The sequence below is a fragment of the Furipterus horrens genome, unplaced genomic scaffold (genome assembly GCF_987537825.1).
Source record: "Furipterus horrens unplaced genomic scaffold, mFurHor1.1.pri manual_scaffold_8, whole genome shotgun sequence".
Lineage (NCBI taxonomy): Eukaryota > Metazoa > Chordata > Mammalia > Chiroptera > Furipteridae > Furipterus > Furipterus horrens.
The window spans coordinates 13,963,296-13,976,839 of NW_028327178.1; the positions used below are offsets into that span (position 1 = coordinate 13,963,296).

Consider the following 13,544-nt stretch of genomic DNA (forward strand, 5'->3'; position numbering starts at 1 on the left):
AAGACTTCAGGGCAATGCCGCTGAGGAAAAAGATTTTTTAGAACAGGCCAGTGTTGCCTTTGTATACTTCTAGCACTTCTATAGTTTTCCAGCTTTGATAGTATTTCTTGCGGAAGTAAATTTGTGGTGGGGTTCTGTGATGGTCGCTGAGTGAGTGACCAGCAGCGATCTGTAGCGACACTGGCCGTGTGCCCCAGCGGTGTGCCTGTGGAGTGACGCATGGAGGACGTGCTCCTTCTGTAGTGAGCCACAGCGTTCCTTTCAAACAGTGACATGTCTTTGAAAAAATAAACATGTAAACTGTAATGTGGTAACAATTGGGACCAGGAAGGACAGCACGAAGAAAAGATTTACAGAGTCTAGGGTAAATATTGTTGTCTTTTGTACAATTAACATTATCTTTCTTCTAGTCCAAGTGGTAAGAAGTTCAGAAGCAAACCTCAGTTGGCAAGGTATCTGGGAAATACTGTTGACCTCAGCAGTTTTGACTTCAGAACTGGAAAGATGATGCCTAGTAAATTACAGAAGAACAAGCAGAGACTGCGGAACGATCCTCTCAATCAGAACAAGGTTGGTCCGTAACTTACAACGTCTGTATGCTGTTTCAAAGACTCCAAGAAGTACCTTATATTTTAAATATAACACTGAAGTTTTGGTTGTCTGGATTCCTTTTTTTCCCTCCCCCTGCTAAGCATTTTTGTCTTATAAATCTGATAAATTTTCTGGTAGTTGGCAGTACTTACAGAGGGGGAGCCTAAGTAAATAGTGCACTGTTGAAAACATTTCAGTATCTCTCTAGGTCAATAGACATCACACTTTTGGCTCATTGGAACTATTTACAAAAGATTTCTTTGTTGAAGTTGTCTTTTTTAATTTTTTTTTTAATAGTTCCTGTTGCCCCCAAAGAAGCAACATTTTAATATGGCAGATATTCTTCCCACATAGTTTATAGTTACCTACTTGTTTTCAGGATTAGGATTTGAGAAAGGGGAGGTATAATTTTGACTTGTGATCATATTGAGGATGATGACAATCTGGGATAATCTTCTCATCCTAATACGGTGATTGGAGACTTTTCCCTCAGCTCTTATTTTAATTGAGCTGCTTAGTTGATGGTTTGTTACATAGGAATTTAAGCAAGTAGCATTTGAATTATAATGTTAATTTAATTGTATTAATGCACCCAGTGTCTCTACAAGGAACCTTTAGCATGCCCCTCCCCCCAAAGGGCAACTAATCTTATAACCATTTTTTCTCAGTTTTTCTTTAAATTTCATTGTATGTGTGTTGCCACCACCATTTTCTCACATTGACTGTGAAATGGTGAAGGGAAAAGGAAGGGCTCTTCTTTCTAGGGACATGACTGCTGTAACCCTGCATGCCACTTGGGAATGTGTGTATTCCTTTTAGGAACCGTGAGGCAGTGTAGTGGGGGTGGGTGGGGGGCTGGATCCAGGCGGGGTTTCGTGCTCTGGCTCTCCGCTCACTGGTCACGGGCAACTTCTGTGACCTCCAATTGCCTGTGGTTTCTCATTAAGGTAATAAGATCTTTCCCTCAGCATAAATAGGAATTTATATGAAAACATCTAGCCAAGTGTTTGACCCCTGTTAGTTCCTTTCCTTTCCCCACTTCTCCTTCCTAAAGCGCTAAGCTACCGCAGGGAGCAGTGTTGCCTCGTGACCAGTGTCGGAAACTTTCAGCCCCAAGCTGTTCTCCTCCTTATCTCTTCAGTGTTCCTGAAGGGTATGGTGTCTCTGCTTCGTATCTCTCTTTATTCAGCTTCCTAGTTTACAATAGTTTAGTCCCCAAAACTGTTACTGAGGTTGGAATGCACTCTTCCCTCATCTGTAGCTTTGGTTACTTTGCATAGATTTCCATGGGACCTTGGCAGGTACCCTGTTTAGAGAGGCAGAATGGGACGGGAAGGCTGAAATTGCCTCTGTAATGCTTCACAGTGTTATTTTGGGTTGAAGTGACAAGTGAAGAAAGTTACGAGATAGTGATGGGAGTACACGGAGGCTCGTGTTGTCAAAAGGTAGGACTTTGGGTGTGTATAGGCAAAGCAGGGTGGTTTCAGCTTAAGAAAACCTTGATTCTAGGTTTATTTTGCTTCTTTTGTATACAGAGGAAAATTGAGATTCATTTTAAAACTGCCTTTTAAAAACTAACCACAGTGCTGGGTACCTGTGAAAGGGACTCAAATATTTATGAAATGATTGGAATGCTTTCAAACTACCTTATTGTTACCAGAGGCACAGTTATTCTACACTAAATGTAATGTGAAGATGAACTTCCTGATAGTTATGATTTCACTAAAAACCGAAACCTGATTCGTCTCTTTAGTTTGCGTGCACCTTTACGCTCTAGCTGCGCTGGACTGCATCATCCCGCACCGCGGCATGCGCTTTCAAGATTCTGCTTGCTCATGTGCTGTTCCCTCTGCTTGGAATGCGCTTCCCCCCCCTCCACCTGCGAACTCCTTCTCATCCAAGGCACAGCTCCATTGTCTCCATCTCTGGGAAGCCTGCCCTGCATTCTCCAGGCAGATCCAGCCCCATCTTCATAATGCCTCCCCGGCGCTTACTGCGTTTGTGGTCCTTTGCCAGCTTCCGTAGACTGTGAGCTCCGTGGGGGCAGGGACCATGCCTTTTCTGTTGTTTTTGTACCTATTGCCCAAAGCCTAGAACACGGTAGGTACTTAATAAATATTTGCTTCATGTTTATTTGATTAAAAAGCCACCCCATTTCAGAAGTTTATAGTGGTCATAAATGTTTATTGAATAAATTAATATACCGTACATTTTGGGGGAAATGCTTTTCATTGTCACTGTTCTCTGAAGCTTTCTATCTGAATTTGGGGGGCGGGGGCGGGGCATGGTCTTATTTTGCATCTGGTTTTATTTTTTGTTAAGTAGTTAGAAAATGGAGTTTTGCATTTTTTAAAAATGAAATATCTCTGTAAAGCAGAAAATGTATTGTAATTAATAACTATTATTACTTTTTAATGCAGTATAGAGAAAGCTGGGAGTTGAACTGGTAACAGGAATCTGAGGTAGTATTTTGCTGTGTGGTTGTAAACCTGGCTAAAGTGCTTTATTAATTGTGTTGTTTTGAGCTTTGCTTTTTCTTTTTTTTTTTTTTTTAACTCTTATCTTCAAAGACTTAAGAAAGTAATTAACAAAATAAACTTTGGAACAGGCTAAATTGTAGTTTATTATGACTGATTATAAACTGTGGTTTTAGTGTATCTTCCATATCAAAGATGAGTTGACTGGTGAACAGTACATTCAAATATGGTTGGAAAGATATCTTTTGAAGATCTTTGCAAAGTGGCTTTTAATTAGGATGAGCGGGTACAGTGGCGTGGGAATTGTCTTCTGATTAATATTTACTAAGGCCCTTAAAGTACCTATTCTCACTTGTCTCAGTCTCAGTCTTAACCTTACTTTGAAAATCTATTCCATTATTGTAGACGTCATACCTTATTGATTTTATTTTTTAACATTTTTTATTTTTTTAGAGGGAAAGGGTGGGAGAAAGAGAGGGAGAGAAACATCAATGCGTGGTTGCCTCTTGCGTGCTCCCATCTGGGGACCTGGCCCCCAACCCAGGCACGTGCCCTGACTGGGAATTGAACTGGCGACCCTTTGGTTCACAGGCCGGCACTCAGTCCACTGAGCCACCCCAGCCAGGGCGTACCTTATTGATTTTCTTAACTACTGTCATAATGGTTTCCAGTCAGAACCTCCGTCTCTCCAGCTGATAAAGTAGAGTTGCGATGCTTAAGTGGAATACAGAAGATACTCTGTGAAAGTAATGGAAAAAGACTAAAGAAAGATTTGGAAGTCATCAACGTCAAGTTGATACCAGAAGTCTTGAGTGGCTTTCTCAGAGCTTACTTGAGGCGGAGGTTAGAGAGCAACACTGTCCAGTAGCGGTTTCTGTGCTGGTGACATGTTGTACTTACCGACCACATGTGGCTACTGAATATTTGAAATGGGACAAGTGTGGCTGAATAACTGGAGTTTTAGTGAATTAATTAAATTTTAGACAGGCACGTATTCCCAGTGGCTGCCGTATCGGACAGCACAGTTCTAGAGCTGTGTCCTTAGTGTGCACAGAAGACACCGAAGCCTTTGCTTTCAAAGCTGCACGTTATCTAGGCGTCTGTGTGAGCTTCTGTTTTTCAAAGAGGAGATGTTTCAGGGTTTCAGAGTTACGATTCTCATCATTTTAAGAAGGAAGTTAAGTTTCTTAAAATGTGATATTCCTTTAAAAATTTAATTGGAGAACACTAGGATTGGATTAAGAAGAGTATAGTGATTATCAGTGCACAATACGTTTAAGGAACTTAAGCGGCTTGGTTTTGTTGGTAAGCATGAAACTTAGTTGTTCGTGTTTCTAACTCTTAACATCACCAAAATACTACCAATTAAAACTAATAAAATTCAAGTTCCCTAACATTAATAAAACATATGGTGTATTTTATAGATTTCATAGAATGGGAATATGGTATGGAGCTAGTTATTTTTTTAGCTTGACTTGTCAGTGCTACTGATACCTTGGAAAAACTTGGTTCTTTCACCACATTTCTCTCTTCACACAAATTTGTTACATTTTGAAATAAACAGCATCATATTATCTTGAATTAATTATGTAAGTTAATAATTCATTTCCCATGTATTACCTTGGTTTAATGGTAATATGCTATTATGATTACACACACAGCCTTGAATTCTGTATGGCTGTGTCCTTGGTATTCAACGAAATGATCTAGCAGGTGCTTGTCTCAGTTATCTTCAACAGAATACTAAAAACAAATTATTGTACAGAGTTACTGTGTCATGAGGACAACTTCTGTGCAGTTTGAGAAACAGGTGCGTTGCTGCAATGGTGGGAGTCAGGTTGGATTTTGGGTATAGAATGGGTGCGTATGGAGAATGAACTGGGAAAAGGTGAAACTGGAGGTAGAGAGCAGTTTGGGCTGAGGTCGTCTAGAAAAGTAATGATGCCTTGAACTAACAGCAGGTACGGGAAGGTGTGAGACTCAGTCAAGAGGATTAGTATGCATACGTGCAGGGGGGACTTGGCGATGCCTGCTACAAGTCTGGCTTGAATAGTGTGGGGCAAGCGTGGCTAGGAAGTAGGGGATGATGAGCAGGTTTGGGGATGGGGTGAGGAAGATTGAGCTAAAATCGTTTTGTTTCTTGGGCCTCTGAAAAGATCTTGTGGCTCTCAGGGACTCCCAGGTCACACTTGGAAAACTCCTGTCATAGCGGTTTGCCATATTGTATTGAGCTAGCCCAACACAGGGGCAAGCAGAAGAGAAATATCTTGTCACACTGTAAAAAAGAAAAAAAAAAATTAGTCTTACGGAAAGTAAGAAGGAGCTTCCAGAAAGGTGGTAGGAGAAACAAGAGAAAGTGGTGATGTAAAAGCCTAAGAAAGACGATTTTTATTAAATGCTGCTGAGAGATGAAGAAGGATAAGGATTTTGTGGTATCTGTTGGATTTCCAACTTAGAAGGCATCTGGTGACCTTTAAATACCAGTTTTGAGGGCTGGAAGGACTAGAAGTCATTTATAAAATCACAAAGTTTCTGGGAAATGAGAAATTGGAAGCAAAATATAGCCTGCTCTTTTAAAAGTTTAAAAGTTTTGATTTATTATTAGATTAGTTTGTACACATGGTGAAAGGATTTTCTGTGAAAAATATCTTCCTCTTCAGTCTCTGAGGCTTAGTCCTCTTACCTAGAGGAAACTGTTATTAAGGTTTTCTTCTTTTTTGTAGGCCCTTCCAAAGTTTCTATGCATTTCGAAACATGTACACATATGTGCATTTTAACCCCTCCCATAAAAATGGTTAGAATACTCTTACGAAGATGAAAGAGACGTGGAGGAGAGAGTACAATATTTAGAAGAGATTATGCATGATCAAGGAACATTATTATTTCCTTTAAAGGTTGAAAGGCCAGCTTGGAAGAAACTAATCCACGGAAGTGTCCAATTCGAGAGTCCAGGAGGCCCTCTAGGTGCCTTTCAACTTTGCCAAATAGTTTGAGATGCTTATTACATATGTAAATGGAGATGATAATAGATAGTATTCCAAATAATAGAAATGGAGGAGATTATCCAGATACAGGATAGGATGTGGAACCAAGCACGGAGAAAATCTAGTAATGAGCATTTGGTAAAATAGAAGGAATCAGCAAAGCATATTGCGAAAGAATGGCTCGTAAGCTAGGCGAGAAAGAGACATGGGAGAGGAGAATTTCAAAGGTAGAGTAAGTAGTCAGTTACATTGATTGCTGCTGAAAGTTTGAACCCAGGAAGACACACACTGCCATCGAGTTTGGCAACATGAATTAATAACCTTGATAACAGTAGTTTCAATGGGAACAGACGCCATATTGGATTGGGTTGAAAGTGAAAGCGTGGACAATGTTTTCAATACATTTGCTTGGGTGGAGAGGGGAACTAAATGGTAGATGAAAGGGATGCTGGGCTGGTTAACCTCCCATTTTAAAGACTTTGGACAGGTTAAGAACAGTGGGTTCTCTAGCACAAGTGGAAAGTCAGAGGTGAAGAAAGTTCAGCTCATTTGCAGTGTAATGTTGGTGGTGATGGACCATGGATCTATACTGGGCAGGAAGGAATGTGGAAGGAGTTAAGGAACAGTGAAAAAACCAGTCAATGTCTAGGAGATACTGATGGGGAAAAGCATTTCAGAGGGCAGTGCTAAGTGAGCTGCAAGGACAGGAAGTGGAAATTGCAGCTGTGAATGCATGGTTGCGATACTGGAGATGGTGTAGTTACTAGGTCGACAAGCCTGTGACTATAATGTTAGGTGGGTGAGGTTGGGTGGAATAATAGGTCAAAGGACTCAAGATGTTGGACAAGTTACCCACATGGGTATTGAGGCCTCTAGGAATGAGAACACGAGTTGGGATGGAGAGGAAGATGAGAAACAGAAACTAAAATCTTCAGTGAATGAAAGAGAAAGCAGAGATTCGGAAGGGCAGAGAGTAGTACAGCAGATCCTAAGAGCTTCAAAGGAGCTCAAGTTTTTGAAGGACCCAAAATGGAGAAATAATCTGAGAAAAATAGGGAGGAAGGAAAAAGTCTATGCTTTAGTACCTCCTGGCCCTTCGATATGTAGTGCTGAGAGAGAGAGAGAGAGTGAGAGTGTAAGCCTTCATTTGAGAGAAGTTTAAGGGAGATAGTATCTTTAAGGGACAGCCAAGGTTCAGTAAGTCTGGGACTGGAGAGAATGTTTAGAGAAAATACTGAGGAATATCTGCTGACCAGTCCTTTAAGAGGGCACAGTGTTAAGGATCGGGAGATGGGATTGGTTTTCAAACTTCACATCATTAAATCAATGTAATTGTTCATGACTAGAAAATTTTTAAAGTGAAATACAAGAGGATTATAAAATTACACATCACATTTAGTAAGGGTGAGTGTTTTAGGCAACTTGTGTTACATACTTGTGTGTACTGAGTCATAATGTAAACTATATCTCTACTGCTGGTTGAGGTCAAAAAAGCTTGAGAGCCACGGTGGGGTGGGTGTATAAGGAAATACCATGGGATGAGTGGTGGATGATAACGTGCGATCTGAGGAACTTGGTACTTGGTTATTGCTAAGAGGGATTTGAGGTGTGATAGGGTTAATTTTGATAATTGCCGGAACAGAGTGTACCATTGAAATATGGTTCTGACTTTTTAAAGAATCTTTATTTTTTATCCTCACCCAATGACATGCTTATTGATTTTTAGAGGGAGGGGGAGGGAGAGAGAGAAAGACATCAATCAGCTGCCTCTCCTGTGCACCCCAACTGGGGACCAAACCCACAACCTACATAAGTGCCCTGACCGGGAATCAAACCCATGACGTTCCAGTTTTCAGGATGACGCCCCAGCAACTGAGCCACACCAGCCAGGACTGGTCCTGTCTTTAGAAAGGAGGTATGTGTACCTCTGCTGAATTGTTATTACAGACTATGATTGTCTGTGACTTTGCCAGAAACACCATCTGTAGACAGGGTTATCTTCCCATGGGATGCTTATGTAGGGCCGGCTGTGCGACTCGGAGGAGGTTGCTGGCCGTGTATTTATAAGCATGACTTCATGTTAAATAGTAATAGATGGAACAAGCATGGGGATTGTTTCTCTTACATTTATAATCTTGAGGCAGGCAGATAATCCAGATGAGTCTGCTTAATAATTATGAAATGGATATTGCTACATGAATTATAATGTTTTCCACATATGTGGCACCTATAAGTTTAAGAGAGAAAATGAGACTATTGAAGAGTAAGGGCTACATAACCAAGACCTAATATGTAATAGACATTCATCATTTATTTCACAGAATTTCTTTTAGCACATTCTATATGTTTGCTTAATCATTACTCCATATTCTGGGAATATAGAGCAAACTTCTGTGTTCATGGAATTTAGAGTCTGGTGGGATGACAGACTAATACACAATTTAAATATTAAATGCTACACAGTGAATTAAACAAAAATAATTGAGGTTGATTGTGTGGCTGTTTTAGGCTGAGTGATTAGGAAAGTAGTCTTTGAGGGACATATTTTAGGCCGAGATCTGAATGACAAGGAGTCAGCTATACAGAAACCAGAGGGAAAAGCATTCCATGCAGAGGGAATAGCCAGTGCAAAATCCCTAAGACGGTACGTTTAGCATAGGAGGCAGGAAGGAGGCCACCGTGGTGGCAGTTTAGTGGGGGGTGAGGTCAAGGAAGTACACAAACCTGATCACAGGGTAGCTTAAGGAGTGGTAGGGAATGCTACTGGTGGACTTTGTGCAGAGAGCGGTGTGAGTACTGGCTGCTGTGTGGACAGTATTGTCAGGGGCCGAAGTGGAAGCTGGGACCAGTTAAGGAGACCATGGCGTTTGTCTAGGCAGCGACGGTGGTAACTTGGATAGCACTTGTTTCATGAATGAAGAAAGGAAGAGAGGATAAGATGTGCAAAGGACACATTAGAACTATTTAGTAGTCTCTTGTCCAGAAAACGTCTCATTTTCTCATAAGCAGAAGTAGCCTTAATAAATAAAGGATATTTATCTATAATAAATGAAGATAAGTTATTATCAGCTAACAGCATGATTCCTTTTTTTTTTTTTTTTTTTTTTGGCTCATGTGAGCCAAATACTTAGATATTGATTGGTAAAAGATTGCTAGGAAGCGGAAAATGCCAGAAGAAATTTAGCCATGTGAGCAAATAGGCTTGCTGGTGAGAATAGTTTGGTATTTATTAGGTTTATCATAAGTTAGTGCTTCACATGCGGCCAAGTGTGATAGACTTTTAGAGATGGTCAGGGCTTGGCGTTTATGCTAATAATGAAGGTAGATTTGGGGAGACAGTTGCCATGGCATGGCTTTGTCAAGGTTTATTTTGGATGCCCACATTCCTGGAGTTTCAGTCCTCCACCTCCTCAGTTAATTACAAGTATAATCCCTTTTTAATGAGCTCAAATTGTAGTCCACCCATTCTATTATGTTTAAAATAAGATCCATTGATCTTAAATGTATTTTTCAGGATATTCCATAAGTAGATTTTCAGTTCAAAATTATAGACTCCATATATATATATATATATATATATATTTCTTCTTGCAAAAACCAATGAATATTGTACAACTTTGAAATATACTAAAAACAACTGTGCATTTTAAAATGGTAAATTTTATCATTTGTGAATTCTGCTCAATGAAAAAAAAATCCCGAAGGATTGTAAAGCTCTTTGTTGGCTCTTGATTTGGTGAGAAGCCATTAGCTTTTGGCTAGTGTACTTACGCTGGAGCAAATCCAAAATTACTCTTGAGGGTAATCCTGGTTTGACCCAAAGGTGCCACTCAGCTTCCTTTTGTGTGAACCAGGGGATGGTTTTCCTTCTGGGAGAGCATGGTAGGTTAAGTTTCTAAATCTCAGTAGCATGTTCTGTAACATGTTAATGCTCATAATAGAAATGGCTGCTGTTTGTTCAGGATTCATGTGCCGACATGACTATAAATTATAAACCTACTTTGTTGGTCGGCTTCCTTCCACCCTCAGAATGTAAGTTCTGAGGGAGGAGTTTGGTGGGGTCGACCGGCTGCATATGCAGCCTGCAGTGAGTGCCTGGCAAGAGGGCAGGCACTCGGTATTTGTCCCGTGACTGGCTGAAAGAAGCTGCATTAGCAGCGACAGCATTACACATGTGTTATCTCATTTGATCTTTACAGGAATCTTATGAATAGTTTCTGTTACCCTCCTTTACACACGAAGAAAGTGACCTTAGAAAAATAAAGTCTTTATTTCTCAAATGGGGGCATGAATATCTCTTGAGGTTATGCGGTATATGCAAAGCCAGAGAATTAAAGTGAACTTGAATGATATGTGGAAGTATCAGTTTTATTAGAACATTTTGGGTAGATAGAGCAGTTTTTGCATGAAAAAAACATGGCTAATTTTTAAAACGTGCAAAATTGGCATCAGTTTTTAAAATAAACTATATACATAGAATATGTACAGTTTTGAACGGTCATACAGTAGCTTTATTCAAAGCCAGGCTGAGAAACATGCTATTTAGAATATACAGTTTAAGTACTTGCCCTTCAGACTATGCTGTGTGGAGGCTTTATGGACTATCCCCCCCAGGATGGGTTTACGGGAATTGTTTCTGTAGCCTTAACTTCCACATACATATTTCAGTTGATCTGAGGGTGTACCTAAGGGAGGTACAGGTTCTTTTTTCCCAGTTCCTCTTTCATAGTCAGCCTTCAGTTTTACAGAAGATCACGCTTCTCACTTGTTGCACTATGACCGTAGTACAAAAAGTTTGATCTCCAGTAAAGGGACAATTTCAAATACTGGTGTCGATATGGAAAATTGAATGACTTGGTAACAGTGAGGTCTTTCTGCTGGTACAGTTCTTTGCTTGCAATAGCATTTACAGAAAACTTAGAATAGATGTCAGTTATGAGAATTTTTGATGATGCACATGTGATAGTTTGTCCTGTAACTCAAAAGAAGTTCAAAAGAACTGAGTGATGATGAAAATTATTCTGTTTACATTTATATGAACAAGGTTTCTTGGTGTTACATCCAAAAAATGAAGATGAATAGAATTAATACTAAATCATGACCCCTTTTAGCAATTAATGCTCATTCAAGGCCATGAAGTTATCTTTAAATAAAAAATCCCTTTTATTAATATATTTATCTAATTTTCATCTCTTAGGTTTAATAATTTGTTAAAATGTAATTTACCACTTTTGGTCAGTTGTATACTAATAATTATAATAAACCAGAAGAGATTTATTATTTAACTATTAAGAGCTGTACGGTCGCAGAAAGTTTAAAAAGTAATTTCACGAGATAAATGATCCATGAAAGGTTTTCAAGTTTAAAATAAGTAACTCTGGGAACGGAATTATTCAAAGACAAAAAGGATAGAAATAAAATATATAACGAGTTTATTCATCTACAAATGGTTGATGGTGGATATATTTAGATTCTGTTAGATATATTTTAAAGTGATGTAACAGTTTATTAAGGTGTCAGTATTTAAAATACTCAAGTGGATCCTTTGAAACTATTTACATTGAAATAAGAAATATTCTTGATGTAAATTTTAAAATATAGTTGGTGTATATATGTTTTCAAACAAAATTTAGGAGTTAGGAATGCAAAAAATACCCCTGGTTTATGACATGTTTTTCACCCGCCTCTCTAATTGTTCTCTAAAGCCTTAAGTTAGATCACTGACAGGCTCCACAATAGACCACACTGGTTATTAGTCCCTTTCAGAATCACCTTCACTGGGTTTTCCTTTAGATGTTCCTTTCTTAGTTTTTATGGAAGGTTATTGAGAAAAGAAAAAGCACTTAAAATTTGCTTAGTATTTATTGTGATGTTAAGTGCCTTAATTTTTTTTCTAGATTTAATATCAGAACAGCTTTATTTTGTTCATTTATTGGTATGCTTCCTCCTTTCTGACCATGGTATCTGTGTAATTTAATTTCTTTTCACCCTGGCCCCCAGAAAGTGCACGTTTATATTTGATGCTCAGTTCTAGTGTTAATCATTATTACCCTTTTCAAAAGAAAATTTGTTTTCTCCCTGTCCTCGATTTTCTATTTTTAAAAATTAATTTTTGCATGTTTATTTTTTTCTGAGTGTAAAAGAACTAACCAGTTCAGATATTTATTGGAAAGAGGAGAAGTAAAAGTTTAAAAAAAAAATTTTTTTTTGTAGTCTCAGCAACTAGGGGGATTGAATAGATCCTCAAAATTATTTGAGTTCTTTGAATACTTTCAGCCTAATATACACATTATTATAAAATACATTAAACTTTGATTTGAAAGCTAGCTAGTATAGGGAGAAAATTTATTACAGGTTGGAAACTTTTAGTTCTAATATTAAAATGTGTGTGTTTGCCAGTTAAATTTTGTAATATAAGAAACTTATATCGAAAAGGAAGATTTCAAATATATGTATGAATAGCTTTAAATTTGACCCATTAAAAAGGCGATAGTTTTATAGCTCCTAAGTTTATGGCAGATTGGTGCTTCTCAAAATTCAGACACACAACGGGGCATGAATTAACAAGGACTCTGTCAGGCCTGAGGGGAGGGTGGTAATAAAAATTACTGTTTTTGTGACAGTTTCTGGGAAAACCAGTTAGTCCAGCTTTTCAGATTACATGATACTGTTTTGGAATACAAAATTAATTGGTAAAAAGTTCTTTTCGTCTCTCGAGTTTTCAAGACCAATTAAGAGGAGAAAAATAATAAAAAATAAAATACGATCAAGAGAAGAGTAACAGCACACTCTTGAGTAATCTCTTATTTCGTGTCCCTGGGGAATGAATTGCCTGTCTCAATGTCAGGCAATGGAAATTAATTGCATATTTTGAATACTTTTAGCCAGTGTTTCTAATTTTTAAGAAGCATAAGTCAGTGACAAAAAGATCAATCTTACCATTGTAGCACCAATGTTTTTACCTTTCATGCTTCTTTTTAGTCTTTGTGGATTCGGAATTCATAGTTTAGAATAATCTCTGCTGCCTCCAGCCATCTTCTGTAACAACGAGGATCTTGGAGCCTTGCAGCCTGGATGGTGTTTGTTCATACAAACGCTTGCAGTGTACTTTTGCGTCTGCTGATGCCATCTTTGTTCTAATATCAGCAGAGAACATTGTTGTTTTTTTGTTTTGTTTTGTTTTTTTAAGTGAAAGAACAAAAGCAAAACCAAAGGTACTGTTCAGTGATATATACTAATCATACCTAATTAGGGACAGAGAAAGTTCTCCACAAGCATTTATTTATGTGTTAAGCTCCTTTAGGATTGAATATTGACTATTTTGTTGGTTGGGTGGCTTCCCTTAGGGCCTCAGAATGCTATAGATGTCACAAGTCAGAGGTGTCCAAAGCTTGGTATCACAGAATTGCCAGTAGGGCTTTTAAACATACAGTATTCCCTCACTTATCGTGGGTATTACGTTCTAGACCACCACCCCTCCCGCGCTAGGTGA

At 38.7% G+C, this 13,544-nt stretch overlaps 1 protein-coding gene across 1 annotated transcript in view; it reads left to right on the forward strand.

Moving 5' to 3' along the window:
• Window positions 1-13,544, forward strand: part of MBD2 (methyl-CpG binding domain protein 2) — a 61,129-nt gene that overhangs the window by 14,441 nt on the left and 33,144 nt on the right. Inside the window, exon 2 of the mRNA XM_090285486.1 lies at window positions 411-570. Within this exon, the coding sequence (XP_090141612.1) occupies window positions 411-570 (160 nt within the window). The remainder of the gene's footprint in view (window positions 1-410; window positions 571-13,544) is intronic.